Source organism: Sapajus apella, unplaced genomic scaffold (assembly GCF_009761245.1).
Source record: "Sapajus apella isolate SASKATOON/1434 unplaced genomic scaffold, GSC_monkey_1.0 scaffold84, whole genome shotgun sequence".
Classification (NCBI taxonomy): domain Eukaryota; kingdom Metazoa; phylum Chordata; class Mammalia; order Primates; family Cebidae; genus Sapajus; species Sapajus apella.
In genome coordinates, this window is record NW_022437024.1 from 9053132 (window position 1) to 9076926 (window position 23795).

General features: G+C 33.6%; 1 protein-coding gene across 1 annotated transcript in view; it reads left to right on the forward strand.

The window, feature by feature from the left end:
- LOC116533889 (solute carrier organic anion transporter family member 1B3) overlaps positions 1–23795 on the forward strand; it is an 83855-nt gene that overhangs the window by 8728 nt on the left and 51332 nt on the right. Inside the window, exons 2-5 of the mRNA XM_032253825.1 lie at positions 3274–3423; positions 16548–16689; positions 19889–20021; positions 22132–22253. Of these exons, the coding sequence (XP_032109716.1) occupies positions 3340–3423; positions 16548–16689; positions 19889–20021; positions 22132–22253 (481 nt within the window). The 5' untranslated portion in view covers positions 3274–3339. The remainder of the gene's footprint in view (positions 1–3273; positions 3424–16547; positions 16690–19888; positions 20022–22131; positions 22254–23795) is intronic.

Here is a 23795-nt window from a genome sequence, read left to right on the forward strand (position 1 = left end):
AGAGCTTCGGCAATAGAAACAATTATCAAAGTGAACAGGCAATCTAAAGAATGGAAGAAAAATTTTGTGATCTATCCATCTGGCAATGGGCTAGTATCCAGAATCTACAAAGAACTTAGACAAATTTACAGGAAAAAAACAACCCCATCAAAAAGTGGATGAAGGATATGAACAGATACTTTTCAAAAGAAGACATTTATGCAGCCAACAAACATAGTAAAAAATACTCATCATCACTGGTCATTAGAGAAATGCAAATCAAAACCATATTGAGATACCATCTCATGTCAGTTGGAATGACAATCATTAAAAAATCTGGAGACAACAGATGCTGGAGAGGAGGTGGAGAAATAGGAAAGCTTTTACATTGTTGGTGGGAGTGTAAATTATAGCTCAACCATTGTGGAAGACACTGTGGCAATTCCTCAAGGATCTAGAACTACCATTTGACCCAGAAACCCCATTACTGGGTATATACCCAAAGGATTATAAATCATTTTGCTATAAAGACACATGCACGCATGTGTTTATTGCAGCACTGTTCACAATAACAAAGAGTGGAACCAACCCAAATGCCCATAGGTGATAGACTAAATAAAGAAAATGTGGCACGTATACACCATGGAATACTATGCAGCCATAAAAAACGATGAGTTCATGTGCTTTGCAGGGACATGGATGAAGCTGTTAACCATCATTCTCAGCAAACTAATACAAGAACAGAAAACCAAACACTGCATCTTCTCACTCATAAGTGGATGTTGAACAATGAGAATACATGGACACAGGGAGGGGAATATCACACACTGGTGCCTGACAGAGGATGGGGGATGAGGGGAGGTACGTTATTAGGAGAAACACCTAATGTAGATGATGGGTTATGGAAGCAGTCAACCACCATGGCACTTTTATACCTGTATAACAAACCTGCATGTTCTACACATGTAACCCAAAATGTAAAGTATAAAATAAATAAATATTTTCTAACTTGTAAATTATGAAGAAAGAAACAGAAAGAGATAGTTGTGGAAAATGTGGTGTGAATTTATTAAGGGGCTGCTTATTACCTTGAGTCTACCAAACTATTGATTTTTTTCCTCACCTCACCTACAAAACACAATTAAACTTCTCTTAGAGATACATATGTATGAATTTCAGTATTCATGAGTATATTTATATACACTCACATATACTTAAGTGATAGTATCTTCAGATATTTATTATTACCATATTCATGCATTATCCACTAAATATGCATGACATATATTCATGGTTTTTGTACATTTATAATATAGAGAATCTGTAAATCCTTATTGAGTAAATTAATGCATAAAACATCAAGTAGATATTTATTATTCACAGATTCTATATTAGAAAATTTATCTAAACATTAAAATTTATTTATGACACCAAAATTAATACTGCTGGGCTTTTATGGTCATTGGCATGCACGGACAGAGTGGTGAAAAATTTGAGTTGCTATGTTTCCAGCTGAGGTGGAACAAAGTGAAGTGTTGTCCCATGTTCCTGCCTCCAAGAGTGCCTGACAGAAAATACATATATATATATATATATATATATATGCTATGTAAGTTTACTTCTGGCATGAACTACAGGGCTATTGACCACTATTTAGTGTTAATGAATCAACAGTATATACCAAAGTACTTTAAACAGAAACATGCTTAAAACACTATGTATTAAGTTATGTATTGATCCATTGATGAAAATGTTGTGACCTAAGGCACACAGCCACCTAACCATTTATCTCCTTTAGGAACAATGGTCCAATATTTGCAAATTCAATGTTCCCAGCAACTTTATGGAACATAATTGCAAAAAGTGAGAATCAACTGTACATATGACCTACATCATACATATTGTATAATCAGTATTCTATTATAAATCAGATACTTATGTAGATACTTTAGATATTTACATATCTAAGGTATATTTAAGCAGTTTCATAGCATATATCTACATAGCTCTGCCGTATCTACATAACATATATCTATGTATGCATGCTACATACATAACATACCTATATCTATGTTATGTATCTGTTTATATAGATACTTTAGATATATAAATATGTGTTATGCACATATGTATGAACAAGAATACATCTCTAAACCTCCATGGGTAATCCACTCTTCTATATAAAAGAGTCAATGAAAGTTGACTCATTTTACTAGTCTTTAAAATAGGAGTTTAATAACTTCCAAACCTATGATTTCTCTTGTGCTTTGACTTCAAAACTCCACTTGTAGGAATTTATCATAGAGATATGACCACAGATAAATAACATGACATATAACATATTAAGAACATTGTCTAATATCAAATAATTAGATATAAGTTAAACAGTTATCAGTATGGAACTAGTTATATATATTATGGACAACAGAATACCCTGCTACCATAAGGAAAATGAGAAGGACTTTTATTAATATAAAGCATATACAGAAGGTAAAAAGGTAGAGTACAGTGGTAATGGTATGCTCATATTTCTATAAAAAGGAAAAATATTTTGTATTTAATTAAAAATGCATATCAGATTTCTGGAAAAGGGGACAAAGGTTATGAAAAGAATCTTTTTTCTTTTTTGCATTTTCAACTACATGCATGTATTTTCTCTTGAAAAATAAATGAATAAACCCAATAAACAGTATGATCATGATGATGGTAAGGTCAAGCATGTCCAGACTCTCTCTGAGAGATACTTCGAATTCATTTTGTTCTTTTAAACAAATTTAAACTGTATCTGCTTTTTGAGCCTGGTTCCAAAGGTATCCTCTATAAAACTGTCTGAGGCTATCCTAACTATTATTATTTACATTATTTTCTACCCATTTTGAGTATCCGCTATGTGCAAGTCATTTGGCACTTTATAAACTTATAAGGATAATGTAAACATAAATTTGCTTTTATAAATCTTATAATCTGGATATATAGAAGATATAACAATTTTAATTTTCTATAATTTTAAATTTTTGTTCATACAATCTAGTGTGTGGTTTTATATTATCGTATTTACTTGTTTCAAATTTGTCTATAAAAATTATTTTTCTAAGTAGTTATAATCTCCTTCGGTGGAGTTTGTGTCTGTCTTTCCTTGGTCCAGTATTGACCTAGCCCTGTGGTCAGAAAATAGCAGACCCTGAATGAATATTAGAGAATGATTGATTGATTGATATTGAGCTCATGGCTTTTCTTATTTTTTAATTGTATATGATTAAAGTAAAATAAATTATACATTTTCTTTTTTAACAGGTGATCATTTCAAACCAAGCATCAACAACAATTAAAAAACATTCACGTGGTATCTGTAGTCTAATCATGGACCAACATCAACATTTGAATAAGACATCAGAGTCAGAATCTTCAGAGAAAAAGAAAACAAGACGCTGCAATGGATTCAAGGTAGAATGGGTTTTTTATTTTCAAACTAAAATAAGTTAATAGAAAATTTTAATGTATAAAAAGACCGCTAATTGTCAAAGAGAACATTATATCTCATATTACAATTTTTACATTGAAGCACACATTAAAATATTGACAAAATAATTTTTACATTGATTTAAATCAGTTTTTAATCTGATTAAGGTATTTCTTTGGTAGAATTTTTTGATGTATAAAAGTTTTTTTTAATTTTTATTTTTTGTGGGTATGTAGTAGGTATATATGTTTATGGGGTACATGAGATGTTTTGGTAGAGGCATGCAGTATGAAATAAGCAAATAATGAAGAATGGGGCATCCATTCCCTCAAGCATTTTTTCATTGAGTTGTAAACCATCCAATTATACTCTTTACATTATTTTAGGAGGTACAGTTAAGTAATTGACTGTAGTCACCCTGTTGTGCTATCAAATAGTAAGTCTTATTCATTTTTTGAACAATTTTTTTTACCCATTAACCATCCCCATCTCCCCCCCTACACTCCCTACCACCCTTTTCAGCCTCTAGTAACCATCCTTCTACTCTCTATGTCCATGAATTCAGTTGTTTTGATGTTTAAATCCCATAAATAATTGAGAACATGAAATGCTTGTCTTTCTGTGCTTGGCTTATTTCAGTTAACATAATGATCTCCAGTTCAATTATTTTGTTGCAATTGACTGGGTCTCATTCTTTTTATAGCTGAATAGTACACTTTTTTTTTTTAACACGTTCATCTGTTGACAGACGCTTAGGTTGCTTCCAAATCTTAACTATTATAAACAGTGCTGCAACAAACATGGGAGTACAGATAACTTTTAGATATACTGATTCCCTTTCTTTTGGGTATATGCCCCGCAGTGGGATTGCTGGATCACATGGTAGCTCAATTTTTAGTTTCTTGAGGAACCTCCAAACTGTTCTTCACAATAGTTGTACTAATTTATATTCCCACCAATGGTGTACAAGGAATTCCCTTTACTCCACATTCTCACCAGCATTTGTTATTATCTGTCTTTTGGATATAAGCCATTTAGTTGGGGTGAGATAGTATCTCATTGTAGTATTGCCTTGAATTTCTCTGATGATTGATGATGTTGAGCACCTCTTCCTATGTCTGTGTGCTATTTGTATGTCTTCTTTTGAGACATGTATATTCAAATATGTTGCCCACCTTTTGATGGGATTATTAGATTTTCTCCTATAAAGTTGTTTGAGCTTCTTAGATTTTCTGGTTATTAATTCTTTGACAGATGGGTAGTTTACAAATATTTTCTCCTACTCAGTGGGGTATCTCTTCACTTTTTTGATTGTACCCTTTTCTGTGCAGAAACTTTTTAACTAGATGTGATCCATTTGTCCATTTTTCTTTGGGTGCCTGTGTTTCTGGGATAAGAAAATTGCTCAAGAAATTTTTGCCCAGACCAATTTTCTGGAGAATTTTCCCAATATTTTCTTGAGGTAGTTTTATGGTTTAAAGTCTTAAGTCTTTAATTCATTTTGATTTGTTTTTTAATATGGCTAGAAATAGGTATCTAGTTTCATCCTAGCACCATTCATTGAAGAGACTGTCTTTTCCCCAGTGAATGTTCTTGGCACTTTGGTCAGAAATGAATTCATTGTAGTTGTATGGATTTGTTTCTGGTTGTCTATTCTAATCTGTTGGTCTATGTGTCTGTTTTTATGTCAGTACCACGTTGTTTTGTTTACTATAACTCTGTAGTATAATTCAAAGTCAGATAATGTGATTCCTCCATTTTTTTCTTTTTGCTTAGGACACCCTTGGCTATTCTGTGTCTTTTATGGTTCCATATACATTTTAGATTGATTTTTCTATTTCTGTGAAGAAAGTCATTGATATTTTGATGGGATTACATTAGATTTATAGATGGCTTTGGGTAATATGGACATTTGAAAAATGTTGATTCTTCCAAACCATAAACATGAAATATTTGTCCATTTTGTGATGTCTTCATCAATTTCTTTCATGAGGGTTTTATAGTTTTTATTATAGAGATCTTTCACTTATTTGGTTAAATTAATTTCTAGGTATTTAATTGTATGTGTGGCTATTGTAAATGGGATTACTTTTTTGATTTCTTTGTCACATTGCTTATTATTGACATATAGAAATGCTACTGAGTTGTATGTTGAATTTGTATCCTGCAACTTTATTGAATTTGTTTATCAGTTCTAATAGTTTTGTGGAATCTTTAGAATTTTCCAAATATAAGATCATATCATCTGCAAACAAGATAATTTGAATTCTTCATTTCCAGTTGGGATGCCCTTTTCTTATTTCTCTTGTCTAATCACTCTACCTAGGATTTCTACTACTATGTTAAATAACAGTGGTGACAGTGAGCATTATTGTTGTCTTCTTGATCTTAGAGGGAAGGCAAGAGTTTATTAATGTAACATTTAGAAATATTTTTATATCTTCCCTTTGGTTCTTGATAGATCAAGAGATACTTATAAGGGTTATTAAAATTAAAAAAGTGTAATAAATAACATCTAAAAATCTTCTTAGAATCAACTTATAAATCTAGAAGATTAATGTTCTGTGAATCACTTTACAATCTTAATCTAATTAAATATTCTTTTGTTAAAGAGCAGCATTGTTAAACAACTTCTGATAAATTATGTAATAGAGACTGATGGAAAAGAGATCTGTAATAGTCAAAGGATCTAGTCCAAAGATCTAATTGATGATTTACAAAGACTATTTATTTTTTCCTTTGAAAATTGGTAAAAGTAATAATTCTGACTTTTGTTTTTGTCACAAAATTATGAGGCATTAAATGATATTGGCATTTTCATAAACAGGGGAAAAGTATTGCTAAGCACAGTGCTAAATGAAGAAACCAAGACTCAGTAGAGTTGAGATATTTAACTGTAGTCACCTCTGTTGTGAATGGACAACCCTGGAACCCATGTCAAAGCCTTTTAATCCCCACAGGCAAGTCTTTGAGGAAATAAAGAAATTGATCCCAGTCATCTTTTAGCAATACATATATATTTAATTTACTCACATTTGTAGTCCTATCCAGTTGAATAGGGCCACAGAGATTGGATTGTAAACCAAAATGTACCTGAGATAGGTCTCAATTAGTTTAGAAGTTTATCTTACCCAGGTTAAGGAGGTACCCAGGAGACAGGCCTGGGCCTTTCTCCAAAGGTGATTTTAAGGGCTTAAATACTTAACAGAGAAAAGCAGGCTGGAGAAGACAGTGGGAATATATGGTCACATTACTGAATCCACATGTTGCAAGAGAAAAACTAGCAGGTAAGGAAATGGTCAATTATTTATTTGTCTTGCAGTCAGTAAATCGGCACTTTACACAAGATAAGGTGAATGTAGACTAGCTACCTGTGGAAATATTTAACCTTTTATCTGCAGCTGTGTGCTTAGGAACAAAAGGAAAGGCAGCATTTTGCAAAACTCAGCTTTTAGCTTAATTTTGCTTCATTTGGCATAGTGAATTGGGGTCTCAGGTTTTTATTTTCCTTTCACAGCTCCCCTGTCTCTTCCTTTTAAAGTCTTTTTTAAAAAGCATTTTAGAAGAAAGTTACTCCCTGGTCTTAAATTTTGTCTGATCTCTCATGACTATGATGATTTATTCCTAGACCAATAGACTCCACATTATTAGGAAAGCTCATTTTTGGCAGGTTGTGAAATCACATGTCCTGCGAATAAAAAAATGGGAGGAGGAGGAAGAGAGAAAGAGAGAAAGAAAACAACAAATAGATAGTAAAAAGAACAATCCTGGAAAACTAATAAAGGCTACATTACTCTGAAGTCTGTTGTCAGTAGACAGGTATGAAAATGGTTTGTGTGTGTAAATAGGTTGCTGTTATTTTCTTCTGAAGTTTAAGTTGCCTAGTTTGTGTCCATAGGGCTTTAAGAAAATCACAGCTTACTATTTAGTAATTTCCAATTGGAAAATGAGGTAGGGGGGAAAAAAGAAAGGAAAGGAGAAAAGAAAGAAGAAAATGGAAAACATTTTGGAGACTTGCAGCCAGGAAAAATTTTAGAATTTAGTCCAAAGTGTAGAAAATAATAAAAACTGATAAACCTTAGGCAAGACTAGAATCAAATAACAGGAGTACTATAGTTTATAGAAGGATATTTTTTTTTCTTCAATTCCCCAGTTTTATTGAAAACAAAATTATAGTAGGACCAATTTATTGGTAAAATACATTTGAGTACTATTACAATTGGTTTGATTATTTGCATAAAGTGCATTAAGAATAATCATTTGCCATATAGGTGTCCTCTCTCTTTTTGTGAATTGGCTTTGCTGGAATCTTTTGCACAAGGCATCTAAGATTAGACCTTTGTAAAGGCCTGAAGCCTAGCCAAGGATTTACAAATGTAGTTTACCTAACTTACTCAATAAAACTGTGATAGTCATCACTTAAGTTATTTCTCTGTAAATCGTTTATATGGCCTGTGATTTCAGATGTTTACCTAAGTAGAAATCTTAAGTAACTTTTTTGTTGTTGTTGTTTTGCCAGTAACTCAAAAGTTAGCTTTTTAAATTAAACCTACAACTTTAATGAATCATTTATACCAAAGTTACACAATGATAGTCATGTTTTGGGCTGCAAACTTTGTAACCCTCATGCCAAATTTGGACACTTGTAATATTTAGCAGAGATCAATATTAAACTGCTTGATCAAGAAATCTAAACAATAATGTGTGTTGACAATTCTAAAGACATTCCTAATTTTATTTTACCAACAATTTTAAAACACACTTATTTATTAAGGATTTTCTTAAGTCACATGAACTTGAAAAAACATTTGGGCTTTTCTATTTTCTATTTTTCTGATAAAGTATTTGATTTAAGTGCCTTTGTAAATCCAATTAATTAGAGCTCTTTTTTATGTTTTTGGTAGTGAAACATAATATACATGACACATAAATACATAGGCTTATGAGTCATGAAGATAAAAGTAGATCTTAAATATTCATATTTTAGATATTTTAGACTTCCAATTTAGATATTTCAGACTTCTAATTTCTTATAACCTGTTTCATTATCCTAGGCAATTGTTAGCTAGATAGCCTTAAATTTGCATACTAAAGGAACAACTCTTAGGTGAAAATCAGGCAGCAAAATTTATCTCTCAAGTACAGAGAGAGTCTGGTGTGCTAGAGGGAGATTAAAACTGGATGCCAAGTCAAACATAAAATTGTAGAAATCTACCTTTCAATTTTATAGAAGACCAATTTTATTTAGATAGGTAGTTTTAAATTTAGTCTCTATCTTTTAATTGGCTCTCTGAGCTCTACACAGAGGCGGGAATTTTTATCAACTCAATGGCCTTTCCCCCGCTAATTTGGAACTTTCCTTCGATTGAACTATATTGTATATAGTCAAACCTAATAGGAAAAAGACTGAAACAACAAAAACAAACAAACAAAAAACAGTTAAGCCAAACAATTGTACAATTTATATGATCACTGAGTGCTCTAATGGTAAGGAGAAATTAAGACCAGTTAGTTGCTAATCTTAACTTTTAGTAATTAAGGAGAATTTCCAAGACAAAAAACACAATTCAGCTATTTGCCTAGGAATGAGCCCCAGTCTGAATACTGCCCTCTACCATCCTAGAAGCGGGGAAACACTCAAACTCACCTTCCCGGGGGGAAGTAAGCTGAAACCCCGAGAAGGAGTTGCTGGTCTCCTTCATCAACATGGAACAGGAAAACTCACCTTCTTTATTCAAAACAAGTGAAACTCCAGAAAATGAGTTACACAACAAAATAAATCTTAGGTCTTAACCAAATTTTGAGAGAGCAGGCATTGCCTCTTCAGTGGGAGCTCCCTGACCTTGACAAAATGTACACTTGGTTTTGTTACAGCAAAGGGGTCCTGAACCAGACCACAAGAGAGAGTGTTCTTGGATCTTACACTTGATCTTAGCCAAAAGGCCGAGAAGCGATGTGTTCTTGGATCTTGCACAAGAAAGCATTCAAGTCAAGTCCACATGGAAAGGAAAAGCAAGTTTATTAAGAAAGTAAAGGAATGGCTACTCCACAGACAGAGCAGCCCTGAGGACTGCTGGTTGCCTATTTTTATGGTTATTTCTTAATAATATGCTAAACAAGGGGTGCATTATTCATACCTCCCCTTTTTAGACCATATAGTGTAACTTCCTGACATTGCCATGGCATTTCTAACTGTCATGGAGCTGGTAGGAGTGTAGCAGTGAGGATGACCAGTGGTCACTCTGTCGCCATTTTGGTTTTGGTGGGTTTTGGCCAACTCCTTTGCTGCAACCTGTTTTATCAGCAAGGTCCTTATGACCTGTGTTTTTTGCTGACCTTCTGTCTCATCCTGTGACTTAGAATGCCTTAACCATCTGGGAAGGCAGCCTGGTAGGTTTCAGCCTCATTTTATCCAGCTCCTATTTAAGATTATCTTCATTGTTTACACACCCCTGACAGTTTGAGCAATGAAGATAACTCAAGCTTGTACCTGGCAACCATAGCAGGCTTGTCAAAGTTTAGGGCCACTCAGAGTCTTTCCCTTGGTCACCAATTTGCCAATTTGTAAATCAAATGGTATGCGAAACAGGTCTCAACCGATTTAGAAGTTTATTTTGCCAAGGTTAAGGATGTACCAGGGAGACAGGGCTATGCCTCTCTCCAAAGATGATTTTGAGGCCTTCAGTATTTAAGGGGAAAAACAAGTTGAAGGGGAACAAGAGAGGGTATGGTCACAATTCTGAATCCACAGGCTGTCAGAGAAAAAAAGAGGAGATAGGTAAACAGTCAACTATGTATTCATCTTGCACTTAGTAAACTGACACTCTATGCAAGATAAAGTGAGCATAGAGTGGCTCCTCCTGGAGATATTTAATCTTTTATTTGTAGCTATCTACTTAAGAAGAAAAGAAAAATCCGCTTGTTGGTGACTCAGCTTAATTTTGTTTCTTTTGGCATAGTGAATTGGGTCCCAAGTATTTATTTCATTACACAGGATTCACTTGCAATAGTGTTAAACAAGGTTCTTTTTAACTTTGTCCAGCAAACATGAAATTTGTCTATTTTCTGAGATTTCTGATGAAGTCTATCATGATGAAATATTTGAACAATATTTCAGCAGAATGGCATCATTAGGAAAAAGTATTTTCTAATGCAAATGAATTACCTTCTATTGTCTAAGGGTAATATAATGGGCTTAATTATTTTTACTTTTAAATACTGAGTGTTATAGTGATTTTACTTTCACGTGCATAGCGGAGTGACAACCTGATGGAAGAAATAAGATTTCCAGAGTAATCTCTTAAAGCATATTTGGAATAGTAGCTAGGAGTTAGGAAGTTAGCAGTGTATGTAAGGTACATTACTTGCAGTCCAATAAAGAAGCCCAGTGCTAGGGGAAGATACTGGAATAAGATTGACATCACAGTTTCAAAAACATTGCTAAATTGATAAATCACGTCTACAAGTGATGTTTAAAAGAATCTTTTCACTAACTTAAATTGTTAATATTGAAAGAATATTAACCTCAACACTCGCATTACAACAATTCTGTAAAGATGTGTGTTGGCAGTTGAATTTAGTTGCATTTCTATGCCTACTTTGTATTCATGAGGAACAAAAACATAATTGGACAAAATTTTAAAATATTATTTTAACTTTTTATGAAGTTTGGGACATCAAACTATCAACAAAGTACTGTTTCAGTAAAAATAATTACTAAAATTCTTATGAATTTTGAAATCTTGTGAATTAGGAGTATCTGCAAATACAGAGATAATTAAAATTTAATGGTAAAATAGATCTAATTCAACAACACAAAAAGAGAAGGTGGCTAACATTTGTTGAGCACTTATTACCTATGAGATGTTCCTCTAGTGTTTTGTTTGCATTAACTGATTTTCTTCCTTACCACAGTCCCATCAACCAGATGCTATTATCTCCCTTTTGCAGATGAAAAAAACCCTAGGTATAGAAAAGGCAAATGACTTCCCCTAGTTCTCACAGCTGGTAAATGATGGCGCCAAGGTCTGAACTCAGGCAGTCTGATTCCAAATTCTATGCTCTCAACTCTGATTCGTTTTGCTAAAGCAACTGTGGAATTTTGTACTATTAGTACCCTTAAGAGGTGCAGCCTATTTAGTGATGTACCTTATTTAATATTATTCAATATCAAACAACAATGGTATTGGTGTATGTGCATGTGCCCACACTAATACACATGTTGCTATTGACTTGCATATACACACTCAGTAGATGGAAATGTATAAAAGCATAAATAAATAATGAATCCATTTAAATAAAATCACATACTTTGATTATTTTCTACCTCTTTCCCTCAATTTTTTTGTATTGAACCAGCTAGGTTACATGGAATCTGCCAGTGTATACTTCATCATTATACTTGTCTTTTCTGTTCTTCAAACTACCTGTACCTCTATATTGTAATGAAAAGTTTTTAACAGCACAAAAGTAATACATTATTATAAAAAAGATAGAGCAAAAGAAAAAGTTTCTCCTTTCTGCCTTCATTTTCACTCCCTTTCTGGAATAATCACTCCACATGTGTAACTACCACAAAGATCCAATCCCACAGGTTTTATTCTGGGTCTCTTTTCTTCAGCCATAGCAGCCTTTTTGCTATTCCTCAAATATGCCAAACACACTTCTGACTTGGGGAATTTTGCACTTCCTTGTTCCTCTTTTATAACATTCTTCTTGATGTTTTGTGCTTTCATCTCACTCAGATATTTGTTTAAACATTTATTCATTCCTGAACACCACATATAAAATAACATTTCCTATCCATAACTCTTTAACCAGTTTGATGTTTATAGTATTTATCACCAGTTGACACTGACACTCCAAAACACACTTTTGTAGAAGTGCATGTTTGTGCACATGTGTGCTTAATGGTTTAAAACAACAAATTTATTATCTTAGAGATCTAAAATCCAGAAATCAGAAATAAATGTCAGTGAACTTAACTCAGATGTTGGCAAGACCATTTTTTTCCCTGGACATTCTAGGGACAATACATTTCTTTGCCTTCTCCAGTTTCTAGAGACTATCTGAATTCCTTGGCTGATGGACATTTTCCATGTTCAAAGCTAGCGATCACATGAACACTGACTCTTCTACTCCCTTTTTTCACGTTTACAGTAGCCTTTTGATTACACTGAATTCACTAGACCAAGTCAAGTCAATCTCTTTATCTTAAGGTCATCTGTTTGTCAACCTTAATTCCATGTACAATTTTAATACCCCTTGCCGTGTTACCTAACATATTCACAAGTTCTGGAGATTAGGACCTGGGTGTCTTTAGGGGTCATTGCTCTACCAAAGGTTATATTATATATAATATTACATATATATATTCTCCATGTATATGAATAATACACATATAAATTTTATACATATGTTTGCCATATATACACACATATATAGTTTGATATATATAAATATATGCATATACATATATAGTTTATATATGTATATCTGTATGCATATATGTTTACTATGTATACATGAATATATAGTATATATAATATACTATATAAACTATTATATAAACCCAAATTGTGTGTGTGCATGTGTATATATATACTTTATGGTATAGAGAGATAGATGATAAATTATATGTATATATAATATATATTGTATATATTTATCACCTGTCTCTCTGTACCATAAATTAAGCTTCACGAAAATGTAGGTGTTTGATTCACTCTTCTCTGTGTCAAATATCAGTGCTCAGTGTATATAAACTGAATGACTGATGCAAGAGGTGAGTCCCTCAGTCTTGAGCAGCTCCATCCCTATGGCTTTGTAGGGTACAGCCCTCATCCTGGCTGCTTTCATGAGCTGGCATTAGGTGTCTGTGGCTTCTTCGTGTGTATAGTGCTATTCACAGTGTCAGTGGATCTACCATTCTGGGGCCTGGAGGATGGTGGCCCTCTTCTCACAGCTCCACTAGGCAGCGCTCCAGTGGAGACACTTTGTTGGAGTTTTCACCCCATATTTCCCTTCTGACTGGAAAAGCAAAAGTTCTCCATGAGGGCTCTGCCCTTGAAGCACACCTCTTCCTGGACATCCAAGTGTTTCCATATCCCCATCTGAAATCTAGGTGGGGATTCCCAAACTTCAATTCTTGTCTTCTGTGCACCTGTAGGCTCAACACCATGTGGAAGCTGCCAAGACGTGGAGCTTTTACCCTCTGAATCCACTGTCCAAGCTGTACCTTGGCCCCTTTTAGCCATGGCTGGAGTGGCTAGAATGCAGGGCACCAAGTCACAAGACTGCATACAGCAGAGGGGCCATGGACCAGGCCCAAGGAACCATTTTTTCCTTCTAGGCCTCCAGACCTGTGATGGGTGTGGCCAAAGCAAAGGTCTTTGACATGCCCTGGAGACATTTTCCCCATTGTCTTGGCAATTACCATTTGTCTCCTCATTACTTATGCAAATTTCTCCCCAGAAAATGGGGTTTTCTTTCCTATTGCATTGCCAGGCTGCAAATTTTTTACAATTTTATGCTCTGCTTCCTCAAATACTTTGCTGCTTAGAAATGTCTTCCAGCAGATACCCTAAATCATCTCTCTCAAGTTCAAACTTTCACAGATCTCTAGGGCAGGGCCAAATTCTGCCAGTCTCTTTGCTACAGCATAACAAGAATCACCTTTGCTCTAGCTCCCAACAAGTTTCTCATCTTTATCTGAGGCCACCACTTCAGCCTGGACTTTATTATCCACATCAGTATCAGTGTTTTGATGAAAGCCATTCAACAAGTCTCTAGGAAGTCCCAAACTGCCTCACATCTTCCTGTCTTCTGAGTCCTCCAATTCTCTAGGAAGTTCCAAACTTTCCCACATTTTCCTATCTTCTTCTGAGTCCTCCACACTGTTCCAACTCTGCCCATTACCCAGTTCTAAAGCTGCTTCCACATTATCAGGTATCTTATAGCAATGCCCCACTACCTCAGTACCAATTTACTGTATTATTTCTTTCTCATGCTGCTATGAAGAAATATTGAAGACTATGCAATGTATAAATATAAAAGGTTTAACAGACTCACAATTTCAAATGGCTAGGGAGGTCTTACAATCATGGTGAAAGGCTAAGGAGGAGCAAAGGTATATCTTACATGGCAGCAGCAAAAGAATGTGTGCAGGAGAACTCACCTTTATAAAATCATCAGATTTTGTGAGACTTATTCACTGTCATAAGAATAGCATAGGAAAAACCCATCCCCGTGGTACAATTAGCTCTCACTGGGTCCCTCTCATGACATATGGGGATTATGGAAGCTCCAATTTAAGATGAGGTTTGAGTGGGGACACAGCCAAAACATATCACTATTACAAATGATATCTTATTTTCAAATTAGGTTTATGTGATGGATTATATAAATTGATTTTCATATGTTGAACCAGCTATGCATACCTGAAATAAATCCCATTTGATCATAGTATTTAATTCTTTTCATAGTTTATGTATTATTGGATTTTTTTTACTAATATTTATTGAAGATTTTTACATCTATGTTTATGAGTGATATAGGTCTACAATTTTTGTTATTGTAATGTCTTTAATTTTAGTATCAGGGTAATGCTGGCCTTGTGGAATAAGATAGAAAGTATTTGCAATGTTTTCATCCTGTGAAGAAGGTTATGTAGAATTGGTATAACATCTTTCTTAAATGTTTGGTTGAATTCACCAGTGAAACTATCTGGACCTCATTTTTTCTGTTTTGGAAGGCTATTACTTGACAATTTAATTTCTTAAACAGATAGAGGTCTCTTCATTAATTTTTTCTTGTAAGAGTTTGAGTAGATGGTTTATTTTGAGGAATTGGTCGATTTAGTATAGGTTATTATAACTGCAGCTCATAGTAATTCATTATTATCCCTTTAATGTCTGTGGGGTCTGTAGTTGTATCCCCTCTGTTATTTCTGATATTAGTAATTAGTATTCTCTCTCTCTCTTTTTTTTTTTTTTCCTTAGTTAACCTGGTTAGAGGCCTATCAATTTTATGGATCTTTTTAAAGAATCAGTCTTTGGTTATGTATATATTATCTATTAAATTCCTGTTTTTAAAAGTCATTGGCTTGTGTTTCAATTTTTATTATTAACTTTCTTCTTGCTTTGAGTTTCATTTGCTGCTCTTTTTCAAGTTTCCTAAGGTAGAAACTTAAATGCTGATTTTAGATCTTTCTTCTTTTCTCATATATGCATTCTGATGCACATTTAATTTTCTGTGTTCTGAGGGATAAGCCCAACCTGCTTCTCTATTTCTGTGGCTACTTGGATACAGGCAAGACAGATAACAGTTCTTGGGCAGAGAGAGAGGGTGAGAATCTCTTATTTCTCTTGTTATTGCGGTATGAATTCATCATGAGAACTCTACTCTCGTGACCAAGTACCCCTAAAAGGCTCCATCTCCAATTATCATCACACTAGAAATTTGGGTTTTACTATATGAATTTGGGATGAACACAAACATACAGTTCAAAGTGGGTAATATTTTAATAGAGCCAAAGGAATTGCTTATGGATGTAGATGTGAGCTTTAAGAGGAAGGATGAATCAATAAATTTTTAAAAAATGAAATTGGGAATTAAAACATCAACAACCACTATATCACACTGATACGGTCACTTGTGTTGGTCGTAAAATTCCTCTTTGCCTCCACAAAGTTCCATTTCTTAGCTGGCTTCCTGGAAGTGCTTTCTTTGAGAATGTACTGCCTGCCATTCCCCTCACAGTTAGCCTATGCTATTCACGTGGAAATAAAGAATAGCTCACCATCATGGTCATCTGAGAACAGTGTCTAGCTTCCTGTAAATCAGTTAAATGACATTAGTTTTAAAATAACAACCTTAACTACACTCCTCTAACTAATGTAACTAAGTAGAAAATCATGCTTTAGTAGTGACTGATAATAATATTATAGGGCTGAGAAGTTTCAACTTGTATAGGGAAAAATGTTACGCTTTTTATGATAAAAATAATGTTGTCAAGTAAAGAAGAAAACCTCTTTTAATTTCATGTACCTATAAACATTATAGAGTTTTAAAATTAACCAATTTCCCTTTTTTCTTCTACTGTTTTTAGATGTTCTTGGCAGCCCTTTCCTTCAGCTATATTGCTAAAACACTAGGTGGAATCATTATGAAAATTTCCATTACTCAAATAGAAAGGAGATTTGAAATATCGTCTTCTCTTGCTGGTTTAATTGATGGAAGCTTTGAAATTGGTAACTTTTTTTTTCTATTTTGATAACCATACTTGCATAAGTTAAAAAAAAAAAAGTTCATGCATGCTTTATATCACTGGCTCTGAACTAGGCATAAATTTGTCTCCCATGGGCAATTTGGCAATATGTGAGGACATTTTTGGTTGGCATAAATGGGTTGGGGCAGAGAGGATGCTACTGGTACCTAGGGGTAGAGGTCAGGGAGGGAGCTAAACATTGTACAATGCACAGGACAGACTTACCAACAAAGAACTATCCTTCCCAAAATGTCTGCAGTGAGGATGTTGAAAAACTCTGATCCTACACAAACTCATAATTTGCAAATAAACTTTTTGGGAAGCTTTATCTCCGTTGTCCCAAGGTGTCCCAGTGTGAAGAAAGGTTGAGGAGGGAGGACTATAATTCTTATGGTTTTAGGTGGGGGGACTGCATAGGAGCAACCTACACTAGATTCTACTGTTTAACTGGATACATAATTGGGGGTTAAAATCTTTTTTTTTTTTTTTAACATTGAAGATATTGCTTTGTTGTCATCATTTTAATTTGGATTTCTCCAACAATAGTGAGGTTTTATACAATTATTAAAAATAGGTTTTTTTCTTATTTTACAAATTGCTAGCTCATAGCCTCTGCTAAATTTCTCTTTTTCTTTTCACTTTCTAATTATTTGGAGGGACCCCCAAATTGTCTATTTTCTACAATATAGACTGCAAAATAAGACTGCAAATATTTTCTGCAATTTCTGTTTCTATTTTACCTCTATTTACATAATGCTTAACTAGTGACTAAAATGTAATTGTCAAAGGAAGATTTATCTCTTTATGTGAATTCAGAATCTTTGTGATTCAAAAATATGACACTCTACATGTCCTTCACTTTTTCACCTCCCAGGCTCAATGAAATAATCTAGAATTTTAAAATTAGAATGCTATTAGTTTTAAAGTTTAATTCATTGTATGTCTCTTTTTATTAAGAAATTAATACTTCATATCTTTGTTAAACTTTTCAGCTATTTAACAGCAATTTAAGTTTGGTTTCTTTTCTTACACCTGTTACTTGAATCTTGTGACTTCAAATCTCATCTTTATTCTTTCTGGAGTATACCTTCATGTATAGATGACCTTTTGCATCCACAGGCTCCACACCCACAGATGCAAGCCATATTAAAAAATTTAAAACTAAAAAATGTCCACATAATAATAAAGATGATACAAATAAAAACAACATGGAATAACAACTATTTACATAATATTTACCTTGTATTAAGTATTAGAAGTTATCTAGAGATAATATAAAGGAAACAGGAGGATGTTGATAGGTTATATGCAATACTATACCTTTTGTTTATTTGTTTGTTTTTGTTTTTTGAGGCAGAGTTTCCCTCTGTTGCCCAGGCTGGAGTGCAGTGCTCTGATGTTGACTCACAGCAACCTCCGCCTCCTGGGTTTAAGCCTCAGCCTCCTGAGTAGCTGGGATTAAAGGCATGTGTCACCATATCTGGCTAATTTTTGTGTTAAATAGAAATGGGTTTTCGCCATTTGGCTAGGCTTATCTTGAACTCCTAGCCTCAAGCGATCAGCCAGTCTCGGCCTCTCAGATTGCTGGGATTACAGACGTGAGCCTCCACATCCACACTATACTACACCTATTTACTTAGGGGCTCGAGCATCCACAAATTTTGGTATCTACAGAGTGTCCTAGAACCAATAACCCATGGACGCTGAGGGTTGATGTAATTTTTTTTTTTTTTAGGAAGAATTGAAAACATGGCATATTTTCTAAGCCCTTACTTGTTGGAAAATGCTTTTATTTTGGTATTATATTTAATTGATACTTTGTCTGAGTATGGAATTAAAATTTCAAAATACTTTTTTCTCAAAAATTTAAAATATTCATCTACTGTTTTATAACATTCAATGTTGTATATAAGAAATTATAACCATTGTAATTTTCATGCACTGTTTATCTCTAAATATCCAAAAATTTACTAGCATGTATCTGAGACTGTCTCTTTCTACTTTACTTCTGCTGGGCAAATATAGGAACTTTCGTTTGAAACCTATGTCTTCCTCTAGCACAAAGAATTTATTTTCTGTTTCCTATTTGTTTCTTCCTGTATTTTATTCTTTCTTTTCTTCTGAAACATATATGTGATAAATAATATATTTTCTGAATATTTTTCCTTTTAAATTTTGTTATTCTAAATTTCTAACCCTTTTCTTTATGTTTCATCAATCTTCTTTGGTGTCTGATGTCATCTTATTATATCAAGTTCTAATTTATAAATTTTTAATTGTATTTTAAATTTATAATAGTACTTTATTGTTGTCTTATTATTTTTAGTCTATCAGTTCCAATGTTATGGATGCAACATGCCACTGTACCTCCAAATATACTAACAGGATTTTTTTTAAGTTTCTACTCTTTTTAGTTTAATCTTATTGAAGTATTTATTCTTGTGTTGCTTTATCTGCTGGTTCATTATGGTGCTTTCTTTAATAAAACTACTCTCCATCAATGTTCAATAATTCTTTATTGTTGTCTGTTTATTATTGTATATCAGGCTGTAGATAAATCTGAATTGGTCTTCTCTGAATGCTCTTCTTCCACTTTTTAATCTAAATGATGTATACTCAATATTAAATCTCAAATAATGTCTCCTCCAGGAAACTTTCACAAAGTCCCTAATTAATTTAAGCTTCCTATTTCCATAATCTAATAGTACTTCCATCCATTTGTTTTATTTTATTACTAGCGTGTTTCTAGAGAACAAGTACCATGATTTGTTCTTATATTTCTGACTCTAAACACTGTGGAGAGGTACATAGTACAAATTTAAAGAATGCCTGGAATAAATCTAAGAAATGCGTGAATGACGATCTTTCCCTCAGATTAGGAAGACATTTTTCCATTCCAATGCAATCCAGTAAACTCCAAATTTTCATTAAAATTTTGCTTCTCTCATATGGCCAAATTACCCAAGTGGTTTATTTGCATATAAAACCTATTCTACTTATCATTAATACCATACAACTTTTCAGTGAGTCATTTAATGTAGGAGAGTTCACCTTCACAATTAAATTACATGGTCTTTGAGAGAAGGTACGATGTCTTGGGCTTTATTTGCATTCATTCATTCAATTCTACTAAATACAGAATTAAACTAAGTCATATCTACATAATTTTGTTCTCTTTCTAGGAAATTTGCTTGTGATTGTATTTGTAAGTTACTTCGGATCTAAACTACACAGACCAAAGTTAATTGGAATTGGTTGTTTCCTTATGGGAACTGGAAGTATTCTGACAGCTTTACCACATTTCTTCATGGGATAGTAAGTGTTAAATAGCACTGAGTCATTCATCATAAGCAACTTGTAAATTAGCAGTAGAATTTATTTTTATACTTTTAAGTAGGCAGTATTCTTTTGAGAAGAATACCCACTCAGTATGTATAGAAATGGAGTATATTTACTATATAATAGTGAATGTGTTGCTTTATTCATCATGGCTTTTATAAAGGTTGAAATAAGAATAATATTACATAAGGTATACAGTTTTATGTGAAATAAATAAGTTATTTACCAATTTTAATAAACATATGTACTTTATGTTTTTACCTGTAAGATTTTGATTGTATTCAATAAGACTTCACAACTTCACCTCCTGCTGTGTAGGTTTTCCTACCAGCCTTTCACTGAAGCTCTTCTTCCTAAGGTAACTATGTAGTTATGATTAGAGTAAGATGCTCATATGAGAAAACTGAAAATAGCGAAATAAGATAGAAGATTTTACATAAAAGTTAATGCGTCCCATCCAGGGATGATATGATTCTACTTTTCATCATAGTGCTGTGCCTTGCATGGCCTTGTATTCATAGTACAAATAGTGGCAATGTATTTCCAGGCAACATGGTAGAAGGAGAGAAGAACAAGAACAAAGAGTGCACACAGGCTGAGACCAAGGAGCATTTTCAGAAGCAGAACACTTCCACTGATTTCACATTTACCAGGAGTCGGTTACATTTTACACATAGAAACATGGGTGTTGAAAAAAATATACTTTATTCCAAGCTTCCATATTCCAGGTAAAAAGCCCAACTTCTTTTACTATGGAAGGAGAAAAGAAAGGATACTGAGAGACAATGAGCAGTCCCTGTTAGAGACACCAGTTATTTATTGCCAAATCCAGAAATCATGCCTTTCGGTCACTATATTAATTCTGTTTTCCCTCCTGCATTTGGCCCTTATAAGAACTTTCTTCTTAATGGTACTGCTCTAATACTCCTCATATTCCACAATCTTGATTCATTTTTCTATCTTTGTGGCTTCTTCATCATGCCTATCCTTTTTATTTGCCTCTAACACCGTAAATTCAATGTCCCATAATTCTCTCTAATCTTCTTAATATCTTACTCTTCATGGATTTTTATGGAGAATGTGCCTTCGATGCAACTACCCCAGCTTTATCTTTCATTGCTCCCCACATTTGAGAGCTACATTCTAGGCTTACAGTTCTCTTACGTGCCATAATATGTCATATCTTTGCATCTGTTATTTCTACAGACTTGAATACTTTTCTTCCCTTGTCTACCAATTAAAATTCTATCCATCTTTGGTCATTTAATCTGTCCTTCACATTGTAGAGTCTTCTTTGATCTACCCCCTCACCTCCAAGCAAAATTGATTATCTCTTTTTTTTTTTTTTTGTGGGTGTGTGACAACTCAGGACCTTGTATATTAAATTTAGGATATCTTTGATCATATACATTTATCTTAGAGAGTGTGAAATTTCCAAAGTACGAACACTGTGTATCTTATTTCTTGATCTTTATGTTTTGTGTCTTGTTCTTTGAAGTTGAGCAAAATGCCTGACACACTATATGTTGCCCTTAGAGCTCACGGGGCACTTAGTATTATTGAGCATCAGCATCTGTCCCTAATCCGGCTCCACCTCTGTTGTTCTTTTAAAGTTTTTCCCCATAAAGTTGAAATGGATTAGATATTTGTTTTTATTGAGTTTTGAAAAGTCAAGCACTAGTGTGTGTTTACGTGTGTGTCTACATGAAAGAAAATCAGACAGATTGACTATCTTTGATGGTAACTCAAAGGGATAAATAGACATAGTTAACAGATTTTTTTAAAAAAAGCAAGTGAAACCAGGATATTTCATACCTTGACCAGCATATAACCACTCCTAAGATAATAGCAAGATGATAACCCACCCTGTTCATGGTGTATTGAATTACCTTTCTTAGTGGACACTCCCATTTCACTCTTTCTCATTACCTGTTTTGAAATACACTCTGAAAAGTTGACAAAGAAGATTCTGGTAATTTGGAGAGGACAGTGGTTCAAATAAAGGGGAAAATTTCTGTGTATCTCTGGGAAAACTGAAAATATTCAGTAGATAAGCAAAATGTTCAACCTAATGTTGCTCTTATAGTTACAGGTATTCTAAAGAAACCCATATTAATCTGTCAGAAAATTCAACATCAAGTTTATCAACCTGTTTAATTAATCAAACCTTATTACTCAATAGAACATCATCTGAGAGAGTAGAAAAAGGTAAGAATTAATAGTGACATTAAAAAAAATTCTAGAATTCATAGATATAATCACATCTATAAAATTTGTGATATTATTTAGCAAAACTGATTTAAGAACAAATTGGAAGGACTTTATCCCTTACACACAGACAAAATCATACTGTTAGTATATGCAGTTGATTCTTGAATGACACCAGTTTGAACTGTACCTGTTCACTTATATGCAGCTTTTTCCAACCAAACAGAAGGAGAAACCCACCCATGTGGCGGTCTGACTTCTATAGGTGGTTTCCACAGGTCCAACCACAGGACTTAAGTCTACATGATTTTGTGCACACATGAGTTGTCCTGGCACAAATCTGCTAGTATACCAATGGATTATTATGTATAAAGAGCATTTAGAAGTAGATAAGAAAAAAGAAAAAAATTAGAAGGAAATTTGCAAAGAACATACACATTTAAAATAAAAAAGCTGAAAGTGGCAGAAATAAGTGAATAATATAACTTTTTATAAAAAGGCAAAATGTTATAGCATTTGAAGATTTTGTCACTATTTTTTTGAGACAGAGTCCCACTCTGTCACCCAGGCTGGAGTGCAGTGGCGTAATCTTGGCTCACTGCAACCTCTGGCTCCTGGGTTCACATGATTCTCCTACCTTAGCCTCCTGAGTAGCTGTGATTACAGGCCTGTGCCACTACACCTGGCTAATTTTTGTATTTTTAGTAGAGACAAGGTTTCATCATGTTGGTCAGGCTAGTCTTGAACTCCTGACTTCATAATCTGCCCACCTCGGTCTCCCAAAGTGCTGAGATTACAGGCATGAGCCACTGCGCCCAGCCAATTTTGTAACTATTATAACACAATAATATAATTACAACCTCAATATTTAATACAAGTAAATGAAGTGAAGAAAAAAAAGATTTCAAGTTTTATGTATTGTTGGGAGTGTATAAATTTGAGTCTTCTGGAGATTAACTTTTAATCTATATTAAAGTACAAAAATATACTTGCTTACTTTCTTGATTAACATTAAGGAAATATTCAGGAATGTTTACTAGGCTGTTTACTTTTTTACAATCACAGCCATAGCATTCATGTTCAACAAAATAAAAATAAAAAATATTTTGTAACTACAAAAGAGATTGTTTAAACAAATTATGAGACTGTTATTCAACACACTGCTGTGCAGTAATTAAAATTTTAATATAGAAGAACTCTTAACAACATGGGGAAATTGTGACAATATAGTGAAAACTGTATATGTACCTTAAAAATAACCTTGATTTTTAAATATGTAATGTACATAATGAATATTATTCATATTTTGTGCCCTAAAAATGTAGAAGAGATCCAGAATAACATTTGCAATGGTCTTCTGTGTGTAGTATGATTATAGAACATTTTTGTTTTCTTTGTTCCCTTCCTTATTTTCAAACTTTGCAAAGTGAATTTGAATCACTTGTAATTAGAAAATAAACAAACCAAAAATGCAAAAATGAAGGGTTTAAAGCAGATAAGTTTCTAATATGAATGTTAAAATAAATGTTGAAAGTAAAACAC